We start from the raw sequence: 25,929 nt of genomic DNA on the forward strand, positions 1-25,929 counted from the left end.
GTTGGGTGAATTCCTCCTGACAGAGCTGGTGTAACTTAGTCAGGTTTGTAGGCCTCCTTGCTCACACACGCTTTTTCAGTTCTGCCCACAAATTTTCTATGGGGTTGAGGTCAGGGCTTTGTGATGACCACTCCAATACCTTGACTTTGTTGTCCTTAAGCCATTTTGCCACAACTTTGGAAGTATGCTTGGGGTCATTGTCCATTTGGAAGACCCATTTGTGACCAAGCTTTAACTTCCTGACTGACGTCTTGTGATGTTGCTTCAATATATCCACATCATTTTCCCTCCCTCATGATGCCATCTATTTTGTGAAGTGCGCCAGTCCCTTCTGCAGCAAAGCACCCCCACAACATGATGATGCCACCCCTGTGCTTCATGGTTGGGATGGTGTTCTTCTTCGCCCTCCAAACATAATCATGGTCATTATGGCCAAACAGTTCTATTTTTGTTTCATCAGGCCAGCGGACATTTCTCCAAAAAGTACAATCTTTGTCCCCATGTGCAGTTGCAAAACGTAGTCTGGCTTTTTTATGGTGGTTTGGGAGCAGTGGCTTCTCCCTTGCTGAGCGGCCTTTCAGGTTATGTCGATATAGGACTCATTTTACTGTGGATATAGATACTTTTGTACCGGTTTCCTACAGCATCTTCATAAGGTCCTTTGCTGTTGTTCTGGGATTGATTTGCACTTTTCGCACCAAAGTACGTTCATCTCTAGAAGACAGAACACGTCTCCTTCCTGAGCGGTATGACGGCTGCGTGGTCCCATGGTGTTTATACTTGCGTACGATTGTTTGTACAGATGAATGTGGTACCTTCAGGCGTTTGGAAATTGCTCCCAAGGATGAACCAGACTTGTGGAGGTCTACAATTTTTTTAATGCGTTTTGGCTGATTGATTTTCCCATGATGTCAAGCAAAGAGGCACTGAGTTTGAAGGTAGGCCTTGAAATGCATCCACGGGTACACCTCCAATTGACCCAAATTATGTAAATTAGCCTATCAGAAGCTTCTAAAGCATTTTCTGGAATTTTCCAAGCTGTAAACTTCTGACCCACTGGAATTGTGATACAGTGAAATAATCGGTCTGTAAACAATTGTTGGAAAAATTACTTGTTATGCACAAATTAGATATCCTAACCAACTTGCCAAAACTATAGTTTGTTCACAAGAAATTTGTGGAGTGGTTGAAAAACGAGATTAGTGACTACAACCTAAGTGTATGTAAACTTCCGACTTCAACTGTATGTATGTGTGTGCAGTGGAGGAAGCTGCCTTTTTTTGCTTTTGAAATAGCAGCCATAGCGAGCTGCCGTTCCTGTCCCTCTGGGTGTAGAGGAGTGGCTGTATGTCTAGACCCCCAGAGGACGATCCGTATGGCCAGGCGTGGCCGTTGCTAGGGGTGTCTGACACTGGACCTGCCTCCACTCATCTCTGCTCTCACACAGCTATTAGTGGTCATCTGAGGGATCCCCCTGAGGCCCAGCACTCAGGTTCTGGCCTGACTGGCTTCTGGCTGGCTGCTTGGCCTGGACTCGCCCTCGAGACAGACGCAGGCAGCGCAGCACAGCCGGAGAGAGGGAAGGAGGGTCAGCTCAGCAGGGTGCCCTAGTGCTCATTAGCCTGCTGATTGTGGGAGACATGTTAGTATATTCTGCGCTGCTTGGACTGATTAGCGTGGGCTCTCACTTCTACAGCGAGCTAGCAGCTAGCACCTGCTATAGATTAATGCAGTCTGACTGACGTTCAGCTCAGTGGAACTTGGTTCATTTGGTTTCGGTGAGCTAGGTTTGTAAAACGATTCCTTGCCCATCACCGTGATGTAAGAGTGTGGTTCATGTTTTTTTTCCTGTGTGTGTCCCAAGTGGCACCTTATTCCCTATATAGTGCACTACTTTTGACCAGGGTCCTGGGCCTCGTTTCCCAAAGCCTTCATAGCATTCAGATCATTGTTAGAACCGTCTTACCATCTTCGGTTGTTTCCCAAAACCATTATTACTAAAGTTGCACTTGAAAACGTTTGTTATTTTCCGACTGCCTTAGATGCTTTTTTGCCCTTCCCAGTCACTTTATACACAGAAGAGCTCAGCTAAACACAGAATTAAGAGTTTTCTGTCGCGCTGTAACCGCCGATAACTTCAGAACGAAGTAGACTACAAATACAACGTTGCCAATTTCTTTGCAATTGTTACGAACAAGTAAAGAATAAAATAGTTTGAAGTGAAAATAGAGATGACTGCAAAAGATAAATGGGCTACGTATGCCTGTATATTAAAATCACATTGAAGTCAATTGTATGTTCATTCAATTGCATTCTATTTGCCAGTACTAGGCTGTTTGTCATTTTTGGCTCAATATATTTCATGATGTGTAATGTGCCATCTTGATTTAGTGTATTATTATAGAGTAAGCATTTATAATATTTTCTTACAGACCGAATAAAACATTTATTAAATTGAGATTTTGTCACTGGCCTACACACAATACCCCATAATGTCAGAGTGGAATAATATTTTAAGAAATGTCTTGAGTCAGGTATTTAAACCCTTTGTTTTGACAAGCCTAAATAAGTTCAGTAGTAAAAAAGTGTTTAAGTTACATAATACTTTGCATGGACTCGCTCTGTGTGCGGTAATACTGTTTAACCCCCTACAGTCGATTTCCGCACACCCGCGGAAATCTAATTAGCATACTAAAAAAATCCCCCTTAAGAATCAGCAGTGACTATGGAGGTGTAGCGTCTCCATCCGCCTATGTTGTCGCACTTCCGCATCTGCTGTGAAAGGTGACAGAGCTAGAGTGGTGTTTGTCAGACCATGAGACACCCCAAAGATCAGTCTTCTCACAATATTGCTTGTAGCTTCCGAACGGTTTGGCCTACAAACTTTTAGGGAAAGATGACAATCAAGAACATGATGGTGTTCCCCGTTTTGCTCTACGACCTCCACAAGTGTCAGGAGACTCGTCTGAAGTCGGTACAGACGATCTGCCAACTGCTGTCTATGGCGTCCGAACCGTTTTGGGCTACACACTAATAGACTAATGAACATGTGCAGACCATACAAGACTTGACTGAAGGTCCCTTGGTAACAGTTGAAAAAATTTATGGAAGTACAATGCCTTCAAAAAGTTTTCAGACCCCTTGTCTTTTTCCACATTTTGTTACCTTATTCTAAAATGGATTAAAAAGTAAATAAATCCTCAATCTACACACAATACACCATAATAATAAAGCGATAACAGGTTTTTAGAGATTTTTGCAAATGTATAAAACAAAATAACAGACCTTATTTACATAAGTATTCAGACCCTTTGCTATGAGACTTGAAATTGAGCTCAGGTGCATCCTGTTTACATTGATCATCCTTGATGTTTCTACAACTTGATTGGAGTCCACCTGCGGTAAATTTAAATTGATTGCACATGATTTGGAATGGCACACACCTGTCTATATAAGGTCCCACAGTTGACAGCGCATGTCAGAGCAAAAATCAAGCCATGAGGTCGAAGGAATTGTCCGTAGAGCTCCGACACAGGATTGTGTTGAGACACATATCTGGGCAATGGTACAAAAACATTTCTGCAGCATTTGAAGGTCCCCAAGAACACAGTGGCCTCCATCGTTTTTCAATGGAAGAAATTTTGAATGATCCGTACTATTCCTAGAGCTGGCCGCCCTGCCAAACTGAGCAATCGGGGGAGAAGGGCCTTGGTCAGGGAGGGGACCAAGAAGCCGATGGTCACTCTGACAGAGCTCTAGTGTTCGTCTGTAGAGATGGGAGAATCTTCCAGAAGGACAACCATCACTGTAGCACTCGGAGAAGCAGACACTAATCAGGCCTTTATGGTAGAGTGGCCAGACGGAAGCAACTCCTCAGTAAAAGGCAAATCACAGCCCACTTGGAGTTTGTCAAAAGGCACCTAAAGACTCTGACCAGGTAGTCACCTGGAACGCATTTCAATTAACAGCTGTGCCTTGTTAAAAGTAAATTTGTGGAATTTCTTTCCTTAAATGCGTTTGAGCCAATCAGTTGTGTTTTGACAAGGAATTATAAGTGAAATTATCTGTCTGTAAACAATTGTTGGAAAAATTACTTGTGTCATGCACAAAGTAGATGTCCTAACCGACTTGCCAAAACTGTAGCTTGTTAACTTATGGCTGGGATCTTATGGCTGGGATCCCGTTAACGGGATATCCCGTTAACGATCGATATGACAACAGCCAGTGAGAGTGCAGGGCGCCAAATTCAAACAGAAATCTCATAATTAAAATTCCTCAAACATACAAGTCTTTCACACCATTTTAAAGATAAACCTGTTGTTAATCCCACCACAGTGTCCGATTTCAAAAAGGCTTTACGACGAAAGCACAACATATCATTATGTTAGGTCAGCACCTATTCACAGAAAAACACAGCCATTTTTCCAGCAAAAGAGAGGAGTCACAAAAAGCAGAAATAGAGAAAATTAATCACTAACCTTTGATGATCTTCATCAGATGACACTCATAGGACTTCATGTTACACAATACATGTATGTGTTGTTTGATAAAGTTCATATTTATATCCAAAAATCTCAGTTTACATTGGCGCGTTATGTTCAGTGATGTTTTGCCTCCAAAACATCCGGTGATTTTGCACAGAGCCACATCAATTTACAGAAATACTCATAATAAACATTGATAAAAGATACAAGTATTATACATGGAACTTTAGATAAACCTCTCCTTAATGCAACCACTGTGTCAGATTAAAAAAAAAAAAAAATCTTTTTTTTTTTTTTTTTACTTTACGGAAAAAGCACACCATGCTATAATCTGAGTACAGCGCTCAGAGCCCAAACAAGCCATAAAGATATCTGCCATGTTGTGGAGTCAACAGATGTCAGAATAGCATTATAAATATTCACTAACCTTTGATGATCTTCATCAGAATGCACTCCCAGGAATCCCAGTTCCACAATATATGTTTGATTTGTTCCATAAAGTCCATCATTTATGTCCAAATACCTCCTTTTTGTTCACGCGTTCAGTACACAATCCAAACTCACGATGCGCGGGCAAGTCCATGCGAAAGTTCAGACGAAAAGTCATATTACAGTTTGTAGAAACATGTCAAACGAAGTATAGAATCAATCTTTAGGATGTTTTCATCATAAATCTTCAATAATGTTTCAACCGGAGAATTCCTTTGTCTGTAGAAATGCAATGGAACAGAGCTAACTCTCACGTGAGCACGCGTGATCAGCTCATGCCACTCTGGCAGAGCCCTGACTCATTCAGCTCTCATTAGCCCCCAATTCACAGTAGAAGCATCAAACAAGGTTCTAAAGACTGTTGACATCTAGTGGAAGCCTTAGGTGGTGCAATATGACCCATAGACACTGTATATTGGATAGGCAAACCTACAAACCTCAGATTTCCCACTTCCTGGTTGGATTTCTTCTCAGGTTTTTGCCTGCCATATGAGTTCTGTTATACTCACAGACATCATCCAAATAGTTTTAGAAACTTCAGAGTGTCTTCTATACAAATATACTAATAATATGCATATATTAGCAACCGGGACTGAGTAGCAGGCAGTTTTACTCTGGGCACGCTTTTCATCCAAACGTGAAAATGCTGCCCCCTATCCCAAACAAGTTAAGTAAGTGCAACACAGGGTGCATTCGCCAATTCATTGAAGGCTTTGGCTTGCTTTTATAAAGCAGGTCCTACGTGTTTGCTGAAATGTTCGTAATGTGGCTTGAACACTTTCATGAGGTGCTGAAACCCCTATTCTCAACCACCAAGAATGGGCGCATATCCGCAGCTGTAAACCAAAGACTGTAAAAAAATATATAAACACAGCCTACATATCGCTGTTTAGTTTGGCCCAGTCAGAATCGCCTGGCAAGGGCTGTTTGAATGGAGAGGGGATGAGATGTTATTTCTTTGCGTTTCCGTCTTGCTCTGGTATACTGGGGTGATGTTGGTGTAAATGTCAACATATTTGAGGTTTTGGCAGCTGCATAAGCTATTCTCGTTGAGCGTGGTTCATACTGTTAATGTTTTATCCACAACTTTCTGTCCATTGCCGTTGTGATCTACTGGGAAGCAGAATATTTCCCAAGCTGGAGATTTGAAACAATTGACGATCCTCCAATTCTGGTTTATCGACCCCACCTCTGCACCTCACAAAAGGACAGTTTGAAATGTGCCAATTATGATTAGAATTTTGATTACAACATGCTAGTTTTAATGAATATCCTGAAATGTTAGGTTTTTTCCACCAGATTTACTCAGAGGCATACAATGCAGCATAGGCATAGCCTATAGGCCTAGTGTTTTTATTTTGTAAAATGTTTCATTGTGTGTTCATTCGTATTCACAGTGCGGACCGAACAGAGGTCCCTGTACGGAACTGTTCAGTACGAATACATGTACCGTTACATCCCTACCATTTTGTAGATCATAATTAGGTCAATGCAATAGAATAGCCAGCCCTTTTCATTCACAGTTGGTGATTACATAATTATGCATCGTTCGCTCCAGCCTTGTTCATCAACTCAGCCATTCTCCCCCTTTTCTCCCTCGTGATACTTAATTTATTTAATCTGTTATGTGTGAAATTCATGCATCGTTCGCTCCAGCCTTGTTCATCAACTCAGCCATTCTCCCCCTTTTCTCCCTCGTGATACTTAATTTATTTAATCTGTTATGTGTGAAATTCGTTTAGGTTCAGGTTTGAGGCAATTATCGGGGTGATTATCAACTGGGCACGGCACATACCACTGTCAGAAGAAGGAGCAGAGCAGGCACTACTGTCGAAAAGGAGGGGCAATGGATGAAATCCATTTTTTCAATTTGTTTATGCCATGCGGTCCTAAAGCTGGTTAAAACTCCAGTTTGTAATATTATGATTCTAACAATTTGTTAAATAAAATAAAAGCAGGTGTAGATCTTACAGTGAAATGCTTACTTACAAGCCATTAACTTCTTGCAACTATAGGGGGTGCTGTTCCGCATTAGCATTTTTTGGTCTCCAAATTAAGCGGCCTATTGCTCAATTCTTGATCGTACAATATGCATATCCTTACTACTATTGGATAGAAAACACTGTCTAGTTTCTAAAACCGTTTGAATTATGTCTGTGGGTGACCCAGAACTCCCTCTACAGCAAAAATCCTGACATGACTTGCGAAGGTCTGAGAATTATCCTCTGATCTGGGTTCAGTTTTAAAGCCTGTGTATATCCTATGGCTGGAAATGAACTGCCCCCGCCTTCCCCTGGATGTCAGTAACCAATGAGAAGTGGAATCGGCTCTCTACGTAGCTGTCCGAGGTTATAAAGCCGGATGGAACGAGAGTACATTTCTTTTCCTCGTTCGTAATGGCGCCTGGCAAGAACTCAGGATGAAATTTTGGAACGCTCAGTTATCGACCAGAGATGTATCCGTCTGTAATTTAATTAAATATAGGTGTTAGAAACATCATAACGATGTTATTTGAAACCGATTTATATCAGTTTATGCGAGTATAGTGCTATTTTTCTGAATTTCCTTTGTATCTAGTTTGCGGATTTGGACATGTTTGTGCGACATAGCTAATGGTAGCAGCTAGTTCCAAAGGTGAAGAGGACGTTTTACAACAAAGCAACTATTCTTTTGAAGAAAAGACACATTGCCCAAGATACTGATGGAAGCTCGTCCAAAAGTAGGAACTATTTATGATGTTATTACGTATTTATGTGGAAAAATGTCATAGTGTTTGCGCGCCACTTTTGCAGGCACTGGTCTGGCTGCAACGCACACTATATGTCTAGTAACGTTAATTTTAAAAATCTAACATAGCGATTGCATTAAGAACTAATTTATCTTTCGATTGTTGTCCAACTTATATTTTTTAGTCAAGTTTATGAATAGTATTTTTATAAGAATAGGCGCTAATCCAAAATGGCGCCGGCCAGAATACATGCAATGTTTGTAGTGATTACATAGTATAACCACGATTTATGCTGCTAAATATGCACATTTTCGAACAAAAGCTATATGCATTGTGTAACATGATGTTACAGGACTGTCATCTGATGAAGTAAATCCAGGTTAGTAAAATTATATATCTTTTGTTGGGTTATTACGATCGCTAACATTTACAGCTGGTAAATGCGGTTGTGATTCTGGCTATTGTGGTACGCTCATATAATGCTATATTGTGTTTTCGCTGTAAAACACTTAGAAAATCTGAAATATTCTCTGGATTCACAAGATCTGTGTCTTTAGATTGCTGTAGGCTGTGTATTTTTCTGAAGTGTTTTAGGATGATTCTTTTGGTAATTGACGTCGGTCTCTGTAATTATTCCGTCTGCTTCCAACGCTATTTCAGATTGCAGCTGCAATGGTAAACTGTGATTTATACCTGAAAAATGCACATTTTCTAAAAAAAAAACTATCCTATACCATAAATATGTTATCAGACTGTCATCTTATGAAGTTGTTTCTTGGTTAGTGGCTATATATATCTTTATTTAGTCGAATTAGTGATACCTACTGATGCAGGGAAAAAATGGTGGAGAAAAAAATGAGGTCTTTTGCTATCAGTGGTTAGCTAATAGATTTACATATTGTGTCTTCCCTGTAAAACATTTTAAAAAACAGAAACGATGGGTTTATTCACAAGATCTGTATCTTTCATCTGGTGTCTTGGACTTGTGATTTAATGATATTTAGATGCTACTATCTACTTGTGAAGCTATGCTAGCTATGCTAATCAGTGTGTGGGGGGGTGGGGGGTGATCCCGGACCCGGGGTAGAGGCTCATGAAAGGTTAACCAACAATTTTAAGAAATAAAAGTAACAAATTAAGAGCAGCAGTAAAATAACAATAGCGAGGCTATAGAAAGGCGGTACCGATACAGAGTCAATGTGCGGGGGCACCGGTTAGTCGAGGTAATTAAGGTAATATATACATGTAGGTAGAGTTAAGTGACTTATGCATAGATAGTAACAGAGTAGCAGCAGTGTAAAATAGTGAAGAGGGGGTGCAAGTGGGGGGGCAAGTTGAGCTGGCCCATCGGCAAACTTGATGGTGTTTGAGTCATGCCTGGCCATGCAGTCATGAGTGAACAGGGAGTACTGGAGGGGACTGAGCACGCACCCCTGAGGGGCCCCCATGTTGAGGATCACCGTGGCGGATGTTTTGTTCCCTACCCTTACCACCTGGGGACGCCCGTCAGGAAGTCCAGGATCCAGTTGCAGAGGCAGATGTTTAGTCCCAGGGTCCTTAGCTTACTGATGAGCGTTGAGGGCACTGTGATGTTGTAACGCTGAGCTGTAGTCAATGAATAGTATTCTCACATTGGTGTTCCTTTTGTCCAGGTGGGAAAGGACAGTGTTGAGTGCAATAGAGATTGCATCTGTGGATCTGTTGGGGCAGTAGTCAAATTGGAGTGGGTCTAGGGTTTCTGGGATAATGGTGTTGATGTGAGGCATGACCAGCCTTTCAAAGCACTTGAATATAGGTGCTTATAGTTCGTCCAATTTATTATCCAGCGATTGTACGTTGGCCAATAGTACCGATGGCAACAGCAGATTAGCCACTCGTCGGCGGATCCTCACAAGGCACCCCGATCTCTTTCCACGATATATTTTCCGTCTCTTTCTCCTGCAAATTACGGGGATGAGGACCTGTTCAGGTGTCTGGAGTAAATCCCTCTCGTCCAACTCATTAAAGATAAATTCATCGTCCAGTTCAAGGTGACTAATCGCTGTTCTGATATCCAGAAGCTCTTTTCGATCATGTGAGATGGTAGCAGCAACATTATGTACAAAATAAGTGACTAACAATGTGAATAACTAAATAAAATAGCACGGTTGTTGAAGAGCCCATAAAACGGCAGCCATATTCTCCTGCTCCATCTGTCCCATTTTTATATAGACTTATTTAGAAAAAGTCAACGACGAAGGGGGGCATGACTTTAAAAATGGCAGACTAATAATATTTTTTAATTCACGAGCAGTCCAAATGACTGTTCTAGTGTTAATGACCTCACTGGCTGCTGTCCTTAACAGCTAGGCTAATTATCGGCCAGGACCCCTAATGAATAAAGCCTGCGTGAAACAGTATCGGACACTCCTCTCTACAGTTTTACTATGCTCACAGACACACACTTACACAGCGACACTCACTGTTTTAACCCCAGCCTAGACATCATCCATATGGCCTGTCTGATGGTTGGCTCAGCTTTGAATGTGTTACCACTGCTCTCGTGTTCACACACACCCAGTCTCACTGATTTGATAACAGCTATTGGCTCTTTCTAACAGACTCCCTCGTTCTCCTAGTGTCTCTCTCAGGACCCCTCTGGCCCTATACAGTGCACTAGTTTGACCAGAGCCCTATGGGCCCTGGTGAAAATTTGTGAACTGTATAGGGAATAGGGTGCCATTTGGAAAGCATCCTGGGACAGTGTTTTTTTTTGGGTTCTCCGGCCACCTGTCAGTAGAGACTTCATTACAGGTGTATGTATGGCTGCGGTGTTGCACTGTCCTTGTCCAGGCAGGTCCTCTCTCTAATTGCCTGAATAGTCCAGCAACAAACATACAAACACATACACAAAGCCTTCTGAGGCACATCTCACACACACTCCCTACTCCCTCTGGTGTAAACTCTAGCTAGACTTCACACAGCCAAGGGTGTTAAGAATACATGGAGACCACCTTTCATTGTTTATTTACATTGCCGTCTCTGGTGGTGAGGCTGAGGTTGCACTAGGACTTGCCTGAGGGGGTTATTTTGTCCCTTGTGCTTACGATGTTCTTTGTCCTTTGATAACAAACAGACGGCAAACAATTAAACAAACAAGAGCTGACTATAAAATAGCAGTATATTTAGACTGTGCCCCATATCCTACATTCCTTATCTCTCCAGTCATTGTGAATGTTATTTGGTCCAACTTTCTGAATTGTTTGAATTAACATTTTGAAAAGCTAGGTAGTTGATTTTATGTATTTTTTAAGAGCCATAACTGAAAAGGAATTGGTTACAACTTTCATTGCAATTTCAAAGAAACTGATCTAGAAAATGGTAGTGGCATGTAGATGTACTTCAATAACAATCGTCTGTGAGGGGGAGAGGCGAAGGGGCGAATGCATGCATATGCGCTGGGGTGGGTTTGAGGCGGGGGGATTCTCCGCTAAGTATTGAACTTTTGACGGATGCCAGATCCGGCAGTGAGAGTGATGCATTCTGTGTGTAGATTAATCTCTCATAGACAGACTATGTAAACATAAATGGTACGGTAGATCTCATGATACAATGGGATGCATGAGATAACGAGCAGCATTATTTCCTGTGAATTAGACACATCACGATTTCACAGGTGCGTCTTTCACATTTCGGAAGGGGAGGGGACATTTGGTCCATAGATAGTTTGTGACGTTGTCAGCTAACCATATGTGCGCTTCCATGGGGCAGAAGTCAGCGTATTGTTGTGATTCTGGATGGCCAGATTGTTAGCAAGAATGATGAACTCCCATGTGGGGAATCGTAAGTGGCTTGTTTCATCATGTTATTGATATCATATCTTGTTTTGAGGTGTTTTGACTGACTTCATGTCAATGCTAATATGGGTCAAATTCGCTAGCTAACTAACAACTGTAACGATGTATTTTAGAGACATGCTCATTGTGCAAATGTATATGTTTAAAAATATATATTGGAGATGAAATATAGCTTACATTTTGTTAACAATCTAAGCCAACCCTGTCTGTTTTTCCCCATAGTTGCGCACACCTCGATTTTGTTGCTTAACAAACAACCCGTCTAACTTGCAAAGAGAGAGGAGCTCTTTGTTCCGGTTCCGATCCTCGTTCTAGCTCTACTCTTAACATTTATGGACCCAGAACTTAATCGGGCATCTGACCAATTATGGGAGACTTCAGTTCTGGGTTAACCGAGATTTGTGGAGATATATGCTCTTCAGTCAGTCAGGCTCCCCATTCATATGTCCTCCAGTAGGGGTCCCTATAGAGCACACTATAGCTGCAGATCAATAATCCTGTTACTGGAAGGCAGGCTCCTCTGGGGTGATCAGTTTCACTGCCCTGGGTGTTTGCTGCAGCCTACTGTGCTCCGTGGGCCCTAAATGTCCCTCTGGACTGGGCAGCCCGGGGCAGGCTCCAGCTCCAGGGGTTATTGATTAGATAAAGACACAGGCTGGTTTTACATGGTCCCCCTGCTGCGATGTGACATGACAGTTATCGTTGGTCAATAGAGATCCTCACCTATACACACAACAGTCAGTCACTCTTTTCTCTGGTGCTTCTCTCCCTCCTTGTGAAGATGGGTTATTAGTACTCACCACAGCCAGAGATGGGTCTGTTCTCCTGTAGTGCCGTCTTTGGGCTAGCTGAGGCTTGTTTGGGAAGAGGTAGTATGTTCAGGATGAAGTAGAGATTTTGTTTTTTTAACCTCTAATTCCTCCCAAACCCGGATCCGGGAGCACCCCCCACAGTAAAAAAGCTGACTAGCATAGCCTAGCATAGCGTCACAAGTAAATACTAGCATCTAAATATCATTAAATCACAAGTCCAAGACACCAGATGAAAGATACACATCTTGTGAATCCAGCCATCATTTCTGATTTTTAAAATGTTTTACAGGGAAGACACAATATGTAAATCTATTAGCTAACCACGTTAGCAAAAGACACCACTTTTTTACTCCATCAGTAGCTATCACAAATTCGACCAAATAAAGATATATATAGCCACTAACCAAGAAACAACTTCATAAGATGACAGTCTGATAACATATTTATTGTATAGCATATGTTTTTTTAGAAAAATTTGCATATTTCAGGTATAAATCACAGTTCTACATTGCAGCTGCAATCTGAAATAGTGCCGAAGCTGCCAGAATAATTAGAGACCAACGTCAAATACCTAATTACTCATCTTAAACATTTCTGAAAAATACACAGTGTACAGCAAATGAAAGCCCAACATCTTGTGAATCCAGCCAATATTTCAGATTTCTTAAGTGTTTTACAGCGAAAACACAATATAGCATTATATTAGCGTACCACAATAGCCAGAAACACAACCGCATTTACCAGCAGCAAAGGTTAGCGATCGTAACAATCCAGCAAAAGATATATAATTGGACTAACCTTGATATACTTCATCAGATGACAGTCCTGTAACATCATATTACACAATGCATATAGGTTTTGTTCGAAAATGTGCATATTTAGCAGCACAAATCGTGGTTATACAATGTGGTCAGTGGCAACAGGTCATGCATTCTGGCCGGCGCCATCTTGGAAAGGCACTTAATCTAATCGATAAATAATCGTAAACTTGACTAAAAAATACAGGTTGGACAGCAAATGAAAGATGCATTAGTTATTAATGCAACCGCTGAGTTAGATTTTTAAAATTAACGTTACTAGACATACAGTGTGCGTTACAGCCAGACTAGTGCCGCAATAATGGCGGACAAATGCGTTTACATTTTTCCACATAAATACGGAATAACATCATAAATAGCTCTTACTTTTGGACGAGCTTCCATCAGAATCTTGGGCAAGTGGTCCTTTGTCCAAAAGAATCGTTGCTTGGTTGTAAAACGTAGTCTTCAACTTCGGAATTAGCAGCTAACATTAGCTATGTGGCCACAACATGCCCAAATGTTCAAAGCGCAATACTAAGGAAATTCCGAAAATAGCAATATACTCGCATAAACTGATATAACTCGGTTTAAAATAACTTCGTTATGATGTTTCTAACACCTATATCGAATTAAATTACAGACGGATATAGCTAAGGCCGATAACTGAGCGTTTCAAAATGCCATCCTGAGGTCTTGCTTTGCGCAATGACGAACGACGAAAAGAGAGCTCCCTTCGTTCCTTGGCCTTTTATAAGCTCTGAGAACTACGTAGACACTCCATTCCACTTCTCATTGGTTACTGACATCCAGGGGAAGGCGGGTGCAGTTCATGTCGACCCATAGGATACATACAGAGCTTTAAACTGATCTGAGAACAGAGCCTCGTTTTCAGACCTTCGCAGTTCCTGTCATGAATTTCGCTGCAGAAAGAGTTCTGGTTCACCCACAGACATAATTCAAACGGTTTTAGAAACTAGAGATTGTTTTCTATCCAATAGTAATAATAATATGCATATTGTACGAGCAAGAATTGAGTACGAGGCAGTTTAATTTGGGAACGATAAATGTCCAAGTTGAAACAGCACCCCCTGTAGTGTCAAGAGGTTTAAGTTAAAAAAAAAAAAAATCATATTTAATATCCGAAACATACAATATACTTCCAGTGAGGCCGCTCAACAACTACATTATACAAGTCATCCAACAGACTCCCATTCAGAGCGACACACAGAAGCATCCAGGGTCAATGCCCTGCTCAAGGGCACGTTGACAGATCTCCCAGCAGGCAAAAAAACGTGAACCCGAACCCTCAAAGATCCCCCACACAGTTCCCCAATAGCTGTCCCTCAACCATTCGAGACCCCTCACACCCCCCCAAGAAGAAAAATGTTAAATACAAATAATTACATCCCCACCCTCAAGAACCCCCCAATTCACCAACAACCAAGAGAATGAACTAAAGAGAAAAAAGAAAAAGACAGAAGAAAACAGCTAACAACAATGCAAAAAAATGTAATAAATCAATTCAAAACAAAGGACATCAAGGACAGCTAACATCATAACGGCAATGCCAGCTGTATATGTTTGTATGCATGTCTGGCACTATTACATGCATATGTCTGTTCTTGTATGCGTTTATTTGAATGAGTGTTTGTGTATATGCATGTGTACAAACACCTGCACGGCATCAGCCTCAGGCAAACCGGCATTAGTTATAAAAACCCTGCCCCTCAGTGTCATTCAAACACACTTTTCATTATTTTTACTTTTCTCTTTGACCATCATTCTGTCTCCCGCACAGCAACTCCACTCCCACTTGTCTCCAATTCCACATCCCAACCCTCAGCTTCCCTCAGCCCATCCCATCTATCTCTGCTGGCCACCCACTTCGGGTTTCTACGCAACACATATCTTTCAACTATGCTGTGATGTTTAACGTACAATTTCAATCTATCTAATCAAATAGAATCCACAGATTGCGATTTGAAGATAAATACTTTCACTAAGAGTATTTGTATATTAGTAATTGACTGACTCGGTCTCTCCAGATCTCCTAACAGTATCCTCACAACAAAATCTGCAGAGCTTTGATGATTTTATGCCCCAAATATTCTACATTTTGTTGGTGGCAAGAATTCTATATAATAATTTTAGCTGAAAAGCACGAAGTCTTGAATCTTGCATTGTTTTATATATCAACTCATACACCCTGTACCATGGAATCGGTACATTAAAAATCTCTTCCCAACTATTTTGCAGTCTGTATGGCACAGTTGTCAACATCCTGGTCCTCAAATGAAACTGGTATACTTTCCTATTTATGCTATTTTATTCCTCCGCCAGTTTTGATCCTTTATATTGGGCAGACAGAGCAGTTCCCTACCTCCTCCCGCTGCCACCTGCCTCCTCCATTTTTGGGGTAATGCTGTAATCAATTGGTTGTACTCTTGGATTGAGCAGACCTGTCTGTACAATTCTGATAACTCCATGAAGGACATAACTCTACCATTCCAATTTACACTATAATTTAAGAACAAAATACACTTTTCAAACATATTTCCCATAAATACAGGTATTTTATCAACCAGCACATTTAGTTCAGCCATAATATTTGTTGTATTTCAAGGGGATAAAATAGGATTTGTAGCCATACTTGTTTGAAAAAGAGAGATACTTTGAAAAAAGTATAATTTTCAATTAATCGAAAATGAGACATGGAAATCTACACAAAGGCAAAAAGGCAATTTTTAAACAAGCTAAGCTTTTCTTAGTAATCTATTTGAGAACCATTTAGGGTTCAAGTAAAACCTTTGAATAAGAAAAGCTTTGAGAGGTTTAGTGTTTTTATTTAATCTCAACCCACCCTATTCATTATATAGATAGACACGTTTTATTTTGTCTGGTTTAGCGTCCCAGATAAAGCAAACTATTTTTTGCTCATGATTTGAAAAACGAATCATCAGGAGTAGGCAGCGCCATAAGTGAGTAAACAGATATGACTAAGGAGTTAATCAGGGCAAGTTTTCTATTGAAATTCATTGTGGAGAGCTTATTTATATATTTTGTGATATGAATACCAAGTATGTCTACTTCACCGTCAGCCCATTTTATAGGTAAGCTGCAAGGTAATGTAAAAGTTGTATTTTTTAAGGATCCAATACGTAATATTGTACACTTATCAAAATTTGGTTTTAGTCCAGAGAGTACAGAAAAATTATCTCAATCTTTTAATGAGACATTGCAGGGATCTAGCTTGCGGACTTAACATAAAACTTGAGTCATCGGCATACATGGACACCTTTGTTTTTAAGCCTTGGATTTCTAATCCTCTAATGTTGTTATTGGATCTGATTTTAATAGCTAGCATTTCGATGGCCATAACGAATAGATATGGTGACAGCGGACACCCTTGTTTAACTCCTCTTGACAATTCAAAACTCTCTGAGAAGTAGCCGTTATTTACTATTTTACACCTGGGGTTGCTATACATTATTTTTACCCATTTTATTTACCCAAGATAATTACCGAAATTGAAAAAATCGAGGAATTTATAAATAAAATCCAGTCTTTATCAAATGCCTATTCAAAATCCGCTATAAATACCATTCCTGGCTTCTTATATGTTTCATGATGTTCTATTATTTCTAGTAGTTGTCGTATATTATCTCCAATGTATTGTCCATGTAAGAAACCTGTCTGATCAGGATGAACAACACCTGGTAAAAGTGCTATGCATTTTGCTAGTATTTTTGCATCACAACATTGAAGTGTAAGGGGCCTCCAGTTTTTTAGATAGACCGGGTCTTTATATTTGCCATCTGGGTCTTGTTTTAATAATAGAGAAATCAGACCTTCCTGCTGAGTACCTGACAGACTACCATTTCTATAGGAGTAGTTAAAACAATCTAACAATGGAGCTTTTAGTATAATACAAAATACTTGATATATCTCTACCGGTATGCCATCAAGCCCTGGGGTTTTTCCAGAATTGAAAGGATTTAATAGCCTCAAAAAGATCTTCCTCTGTAATTTGACCTTCGCACTGATATTTCTGTACATTTGAGTTTCTGCAAATTATTTTTGTTAGCATTCCTGTATTGGAGATCCAGGAAGAATTTTTTGCATTTTTCACCATATTCCATCCAGTTTGCTTTATTTTTGTAATAGATTACATTAGATCGTTCTTGAATAAGTTCTTCAAGTTCTTTTTGTTTTTACTCTAACTTATTTTGTATCTCTGTAGTATCGTTTTTATTGCTATCTACCTGTACTATTAGTTCATGGATTTCCCTTGTTAGTCTTGTTTCTTTAGCCAGAAACTGCTTTTTTATTAATGATGAATATTGAATTGAATGACCCCTAAAGGTACATTTTAAAGGTATCCCAAACAATAAGGGGGTTTGCTGAACCTATATTATACTGGAAAATTCAGTTATAAATTATTTTCTTAGTTAAAAATAAGTTGTCCTCCAGTAAACTTTTATTACATTTCCAGTATCCCCGTCCACGTGGAAAATCTATAAGAGTTACGTGAATGCCAATTAGATGATGATCCGATCGCGTTCTCTCCTATTATTACTGTTTTAACCTTTGATGCAAGAGAGAAAGAGACGAGAAAGTAGTCAAGATGACTAGCTTGATTAAGTCTCCTCCATGTATATCTCACTAGATCTGGGTTTTTTGGTCTCCAAATATCCACTATTTCTAATGTGTCCATAATATTTGTGATTTCCTTAAGGGCACGTGATGATAGTTTGTAGAGTGATTACCTTTACGGTCCATTGAGGTACGTAACACTGTGTTATAGTCTCCTACCATAATGATTCGATAATTTGTTGCCTGTAAGTTCAATAAATTGGTTATAAATGTTTTCGAAGAAGTGTGGATCGTCCTGATTTGGACCATATAGATTAATGAGCCAAATCTCTTTTTCTTCCATTTATATTTTTATGAGGATCCACCTTCCTTGCGACTCATTCCTGATTATTTACACATTCAGATCAACATTTTTGTTAATTAATATCATCACACCTTTTGAGTTCCTTTGTCCGTAACAAAATTATTTCACCACCCCATTCCTTTTTCCACGCAACTTCATCTAAGGATGTAGAGTGAGTTTCCTGTAAACAGTATGTTATATTCCTTTTCTTTTAGCCATGTAAAGACTATTAAAAAAGATCAATCTGCTAAACCGTTACAATTATAACTGGCTATGCTAATTTCACCCTTACTATTCTCCGTCTAAATTTACCATAATTAGTGCTTGTAAAGTTCCTGCCATCAGAGGTATGATGACGGTCAAAACTAGAGCTTTCAAATGTCTGATATTTAGAATTCAAGGTTCTAGCAATATTTGTTTTATTCCCTTGCCTGTGAGCCAATGCCACAGATGTTAGGAAATTGAGACAAGATATTGTGTGTAGTAAATCTGAGTAGGTTGATGTGTATGATATTGGATGTGATTTAGTGAGAGTGTGTACGATGTCTGTCTAGGAGTAAGACTGTGTGATGTCCAAATAAAAAATAACTCTGCCAATTTGCATGGTTGAGTGTCTGTGTGTGTAACATGTATAGCCTTAATAGCATGTAACATGTATAGCCTTAATAGTCATGATAATTGTAATCCATATCGTATCACCGTCATAGTTGCATCATAATTACCTTTAACATCATTGTAAAACACATCCCAGCATTTCCATAGCAATTGACGTTTCACATGATCACGAAAGACTCGAGACGGCTTCACTACAGTAAAAATGTATTCCGTACAATATGTTATTATTCCCCAATGCCCCTATTCTGATATCTTCCCCTTGCTTTTTGTAAACATATAAACTTATAGACAAATACATAAAAAAGATAGACCAACAATAAACATATACAATTATAAAACACTTCTCGACAATGGAGAGGAGTGAAAGAGAAGAGAGCAAGATCAGGTGTGTGTGTAAGTCCGTATGTGTCAGTGAGCATGTAATTGAGTACGTACAGTTCAAGTCGGATGTTTACATACGCCTTAAACAAATACATTTAAACTCAGTTTTTCACACTTTCTGACAATTAATCCTAATAAAAAATCCCTGTTTTAGGTCAGTTTAGATCACCACTTAATTTTAAGAATGTGAAATGTCAGAATAATAGTGATTTATTTAAGCTTTTATTTTTTTCATTACATTCCCAGTGGGTCAGAAGTTTACATACACTCAATTACTATTTGGTAGCATTGCCTTTTAAATTGTTTAACTTAGGTCAAATGTTTCGGGTAGCCTTCTACAAGCTTCCCACAATAAGTTGGGGGAATTTTGGCCCATTCCTCCTGACAGAGCTGGTGTAACAGAGTCAGGTTTGTAGGCCTCCTTGCTCGCACACGCTTTTTCAGTTCTGCCCACAAATTTTCTATAGGATTGAGGTCAGGGCTTTGATGGCCACTCCAATACCTTGCCTTTGTTGTCCTTAAGCCATTTTGCCGCAACTTTGGAAGTATGCTTGGGGACATTGTCCATTTGGAAGACCCATTAGCGACTAAGCTTTAACTTCCTGACTGATGTCTTGAGATGTAGCTTCAATATATCCACATAATTTTCTTCCCTCATGATGTCATCTATTTTGTGAAGTGCACCAGTCCCTCCTGCAGCAAAGCACCCCCACAACATGATGCTGTCACCCCCGTGCGTCACAGTTGGGATGGTGTTCTTTGGCTTGCAAGCCTCCCCCTTTTCCCTCCAAACATAACGATGGTCATTATGGCCAAACGGTTCTATTTTTTGTTCTACTTTTTTTACCCCCTTTTCTCCCCAATTTTCGTGGTATCCAATCGCTAGTAATTACTATCTTGTCTCATCTCTACAACTCCCGTACGGGCTCGGGAGAGACGAAGGTCGAAAGCCATGCGTCCTCCGAAACACAACCCAACCAAGCCGCACTGCTTCTTAACACAGCGCGCCTCCAACCCGGAAGCCAGCCGCACCAATGTGTCAGAGGAAACACTGTGCACCTGGCCCCCTTGATTAGCGCGCACTGCGCCCGGCCCGCCACGGGAGTCGCTGGAGCGCGATGAGACAAGGATATCCCTACCGGCCAAACCCTCCCTAACCCGGACGACGCTAGGCCAATTGTGCGTCGCCCCACGGACCTCCCGGTCGCGGCCGGCTGCGACAGAGCCTGGGCGCGAACCCAGAGACTCTGCCCTAGACCACTGCGCCACCCGGGAGGCCCTATTTTTGTTTCATCAGACCAGAGGACATTTCTCCAAAAAGTACAATGTTTGTCTCCATGTGCAGTTGCAAACCGTAGTCTGGCTTTTTTATGGTGGTTTTGGAGCAGTGGCTTCTTCCTTGCTGAGCGGCCTTTCAGGCTATGTCGATATAGGACTCGTTTTACTGTGGATATAGCTACTTTTGTACCCGTTTCCTCCAGCATCTTCACAAGGTTGTTTGCTGTTGTTCTGGGATTGATATGCACGTTTCGCACCAAAGTACATTAATCTCTAGGAGACAGAACGCGTCTCATTCCTGAGCGGTATGATGGCTGCGTGGTCCCATGGTGTTTATAATTGCGTACTATTGTTTGTACAGATGAACGTGGTACCTTCAGGCCTTTGGAAATTGCTCCCAAGGATGAACCAGATTTGTGGAGGTCTACAATTTTTTTTTCTTCTGAGGTCTATGATTTATTTTTGCTTGATATCATGGGAAAATCAAGAGGCACTGAGTTTGAAGGTAGGCCTTGAAATACATCCACAGGGACACCTCCAATTGACTCAAATGATGTCAATTAGCCTATCAGAAGCTTCTAAACCCATGACATATTTTTCTGGAGTTTTCCAAGCTGTTTAAAGGCACAGTCAACTTACTGGAATTGTGATACAGTGAAATAATCTGTCTGTAAACAAGTGTTGGAAAAATGACTTGTCATGCACAAAGTAGATGTTCTAACCGACTTGCCAAAACTATAGTTTGTTAACCTGTCTAGGACTGGGGTTCTTGCCAACAGCCAATGAAATTGCAGGGCGCCAAATTCAATCAAAAGAAATCTCATAATTGAAATTTCTCAGACATACAAGTATTAGACACCATTTTAAAGATACAATTCTCGTTAATCCAACCACAGTGTCCGATTTCAAAAAAGCTTTTCGGCGAAAGCAGAACATATCATTATGTTGGGTCAGCAACTAGTCACAGAAAGCAAACAGCGGTTTTCGAACCAAAGAGAGTTGTCACAAAAAGCCGAAATGGAGACAAAATGAATCACTAACCTTTGATATTCTTCATCAGATACTCCCGGGACAACATGTTACACAATACATGTATGTTTTGTTCGATCAAGTTCATATTTATATCCAAAAACCTCAGTTTACATTTTGCTTTGCCTCCAAAACATCCCATGAATTTGCACAGAGCCACGTCAATTTACAGAAATACTCATAATAAACATTGATAAAGATACAAGTGTTATTCACAGATTTAAAGATATACTTCTCCTTAATGCAACCGCTTTGTCCGATTTTTTTTTTTTTTTTAAATACGGAAAAAGCAAACCATGCAATAATCTGAGTACGGCGCTCGGAGACCAACACAACCCAAAAAGATATCCACCATGTTGGAGTCAACAGAAGTCAGAAATAGCATTATAAATATTCACTTACCTTTGATCTTCATCAGAATGCACTCCCAGGAATCCCAGTTCCACAATATATGTTTGATTTGTTCCATAAAGTCCATAATTTATGTCCAAATAACTCCTTTTGGTTCGTGCGTTCAGTACACAATCTAAACTCACGACGCGCGGGCAGGTCCAGGCAAAAGTTCAGACGAAAAGTCATATTACAGTTCGTAGAAACATGTCAAATAAAGTATAGAATCAATCTTTAGGATGTTTTTATCATAAATCTTCAATGTTCCAACCGGAGAATTCCTTTGTCTTCAGAAATGCAATGGAACTCAAGCTAACTCTCACGTGAACGCGCATGGTCAGCTCGTGGCACTCTGGGAGAGACCTTACTCAATCCCCTCTCCTTCGCCCCCACTTCACAGTAGAAGCATCAAACAAGGTTCTAAAGACTGTTGACATCTAGTGGAAGCCTTAGGAAGTGCAAAATGACCCCATAGACACTGCGTATTCGATAGGCAAAGACTTGAAAAACTACAAACCTCAGATTTCCCACTTCCTGGTTGGATTTTTCTCAGGTTTTCGCCTGCCATATGAGTTCTGTTATACTCAGACATCGTTCAAATAGTTTTAGAAACTTCAGAGTGTTTTCTATACAAATCTACTAATAATATGCATATATTAGCAACTGGGACTGAGTAGCAGGCAGTTTACTCTGGGCACGCTTTTCATCCAAATGCGAAAATGCTAACCCCTAGCCACAATAAATGTGTGGAGTGGTTGTAAAATGAGTAATGACTCCATCCTAAGTGTATGTAAACTTCAGACTTCAACTGTATGTGTTCATATCCACTTCATAATGTTCAGATATTTTTACAGTTCCTATACTTTATTTTTTTCGTAACCTGAAGTCCCTTTTTGAATTTAGTACAGCCATTGTGTTATGGAGCTGTCTCGGAACAGCTTGCCATCTATAAAGAATTTGTCCACAATGACAAAGGCACGCTTACCCTTCTTCCTTTGTTGCCTTTGTACCTGATATAGTCTCTTACGACGTTCGTGTATCTCCCTTGAAAATTGGTGATTGAGACTGAATTTGGTCCCTTTAAGCTCCCTTCCCCTGCTTTTGATCAGCTCCTTTTGTTGGTAGTGTTCAAATTTTGCGATCGGTTGGGGACCCTTGGTCTTGTCGCTCCAAGTCTGTGTACCTGGTGGAAAGCCACCTTGTCTACAGTCTCTATATGAAGTTTCAAGGCGGATTTAATGAATTCTCTGATTGCGCCCTCTGGAGTATTGGATGCCTCCTCAGGAATCCCAGAAAAAAAATAGATTTTCACGCATGCTACGACTTTGTATGTCTAATAGCGACTCCCTCATCAAATTTATTTATATAGCCCTTCTTACATCAACTGATATCTCAAAGTGCTGTACAGAAACCCAGCCTAAAACCCCAAACAGCAAGCAATGCAGGTGTAGAAGCACGGTGGCTAGGAAAAACTCCCTAGAAAGGCCAAAACCTAGGAAGAAACCTAGAGAGGAACCAGACTATGAGGGGTGGCCAGTCCTCTTCTGGCTGTGCCGGGTGGAGATTATAACAGAACATGGCCAAGCTGTTCAAATGTTCATAAATGACCAGCATGGTCAAATAATAATAATCACAGTAGTTGTCGAGGGTGCAGCAAGTCAGCGCCTCAGGAGTAAATGTCAGTTGGCTTTTCATAGCTGATCATTAAGAGTATCTCTACCGCTCCTGCGGTCTCTAGAGAGTTGAAAACAGCAGGTCTGGGACAGGTAGCAGGTCAGGGTTCCATAGCCGCAGGCAGAACAGTTGAAACTGGAGCGGCAGCACGGCCAGGTGGACTGGGGACAGCAAGGAGTCATCATGCCAGGTAGTCCTGAGGCATGGTCCTAGGGCTCAGGTCCTCCGAGAGAAAGAAAGAGAGAATTAGAGAGAGCATACTTAAATTCACACAGGACACCGGATAAGACAGGAGAAGTACTCCAGATATATCACCCGCTTGTCTAATGAAGCTGCTGCATCCTGTGCTCTCTCCCCTCAGACCTCTCAAGAAGTTTAGCGCTGAAGAGCGGGTGGCCAGTCTCACGCGCTCCGAATACGCCAGCGGGATTGATGGAGAATCCGCAGCCAAAAAGAAGAAGAACAAGAAGAAAAGCCAAGCCAATGGAGAGGAGGACGGAGTGGAATAGAAGTCAGGGGCTGGAAGGTTATCCCCGCTCACACAGGACAGCTCTCCTAACTCCTAAACCAATCTCCTGTCCCTAGCAGCTATAGTCTAGACATGTTTGTGATGGCCCCTCATAGATCTAAACCGATCAAATTATAGTTGAAAAGGTAATAACTCCACCTAGCCCTTTTTTTAGATTAGGTGGAGTATCTGTCACTTGATATTCATTACGCCCAGTATCTTCTCATCTAAAATGGTGCACCTAGAACGGGTGAAGGGGTTCTAGGGGTTGATTTGTGATTGTGCTGGTTGTGTAGCTTAAGGATGGGTGAATTCCATCCTTACCATAACCGTTTAACCCTCTACCTTTGCACAATCACTGTGTGTCTGTACAGAATTGATCCCAGAGCAGTGCTTGACACAACACCCACAAGTATGGGGCACCAGAAGTTGACGTAGTGAGTATAGTGTTTTTCTTTAGCAGTTCAGAACAGACTGACACAGTCTCAGGTTGTGTGTATTATTTTATAATGAATTGTATGGTGAGCCACGCACCATGGTCTATCACGTCAACACAAGTTAAGTATGTCACTGTTTCATGAAAAGAGTATGGTTGTTCTCCAGAATGTCAGAATTGTATTTTCAGCTACTGCATCGATAGGAATTTTGGTATACATCTGTGTGGACACGACTTTAAATGAACATTTTCAATTTTGAAAATATATGTTTGGTGTTTTATTTGTTTCATAAAATAATGAAACAAAATGCATTCATGCTATCTTAAATGTTTCAGAATGTCAGAAATCATATAAGCAAAGTATATAAAATATTAAGAACACCTGCTCTTTCCATGACATGAAAGGTGAAAGCTGTGATCCCTTATTGAAGTCACTTCAATCAGTGTAGATGAATGGGAGGAGACAAGTTAAAGAAGGATTTTTAAGCCTTTAGACAGGGATTGTGTATGTGAGCCATTCAGTGGATGAATGGGCCAGACAAAATATTGAAGTGCCTTTTGAACTGGGTATGGTGGGTGCTGGGCGCACCGGTTGGTGTCAAGAACTGCAACGCTGCTGTTTTTTTTAATGCTCAACCGTTTTCCATGTGGATCAAGAATGCGCCACCACCCAAAGGACATCCAGCTTACTTGACACAACTGTCAAAAGCATCGGAGTCAACATGGGCCAGCATACCTGTGGAACGCCTTGTAAAGTCCATGCCCTGATGAATTGTGATTTAAAAAAAAAAAGAAATATTGTTTCTACATTGCTACTTTTTCCAGGTGACTACAGTCTTACAAATAGGCTTTTTTAAAAACCTTTATTTAACTAAGAAAGTCATAAGAATAAATTATTATTTACAATGACGGCCTACCGGGGAACAGTGGGTTAACTGCCTTGTTCAGGGGCAGAATGACAGATTTTTTTGCCTTGTCAGCTCGGGGATTCGATCCAGCAACCTTTCGGTTACTGGCCCAACGCTCTAACCACTAGGCTACCTGCCGCTATGGTTGGTTGATTGGTATGCTATACAGGTGTGGCCTTTTATTTTCATATGTATCAAGTTCAATTTTGTCATTTTAGCAGAATATTTTGTAATACCACACAAATTACTGAAATGACGGGCTAAGAATGGACAGAGAGAGACCTATGTGTTCATCTTATCATATTTCTCCAATGCCTAATCAGTGTGTCTTGTTTGTAGTGAAACTGTCCCTGTTTGGAAATTAATAAAATCTGATGTCATTGGGACTCTGAGCATGGTACTTTCGAAACGGAGTCTTACTTTTCAACCACAGACAGTCGGACTACCGATGCAGACCTTCTTTTCCACCAGTCGGCCTACCGATGCAAGCTTTAACTGCTGTCTTGCGCTAACAAGGGGTAGGCCTGTGCTTTTTGCCATTTTCTTTAATAAAAAGTAGGCCTATGGCATACCCGCTCAATTCAAGTCTTGGTCTTAACTTAGCCTACCTCTGTGTCAGTGAAGG

General features: G+C 40.7%; 1 protein-coding gene across 1 annotated transcript in view; it reads left to right on the forward strand.

Moving 5' to 3' along the window:
* Positions 1-25,690, forward strand: part of ddx31 (DEAD (Asp-Glu-Ala-Asp) box polypeptide 31) — a 63,911-nt gene extending 38,221 nt beyond the window's left edge. The window contains exon 21 of the mRNA XM_071402337.1: positions 23,814-25,690. Coding sequence (XP_071258438.1) covers positions 23,814-23,961 — 148 coding nt within the window. The 3' untranslated portion in view covers positions 23,962-25,690. The remainder of the gene's footprint in view (positions 1-23,813) is intronic.
* Positions 25,691-25,929: the final 239 nt, after the last annotated feature.

The sequence above is a fragment of the Salvelinus alpinus genome, chromosome 5 (genome assembly GCF_045679555.1).
Source record: "Salvelinus alpinus chromosome 5, SLU_Salpinus.1, whole genome shotgun sequence".
Classification (NCBI taxonomy): domain Eukaryota; kingdom Metazoa; phylum Chordata; class Actinopteri; order Salmoniformes; family Salmonidae; genus Salvelinus; species Salvelinus alpinus.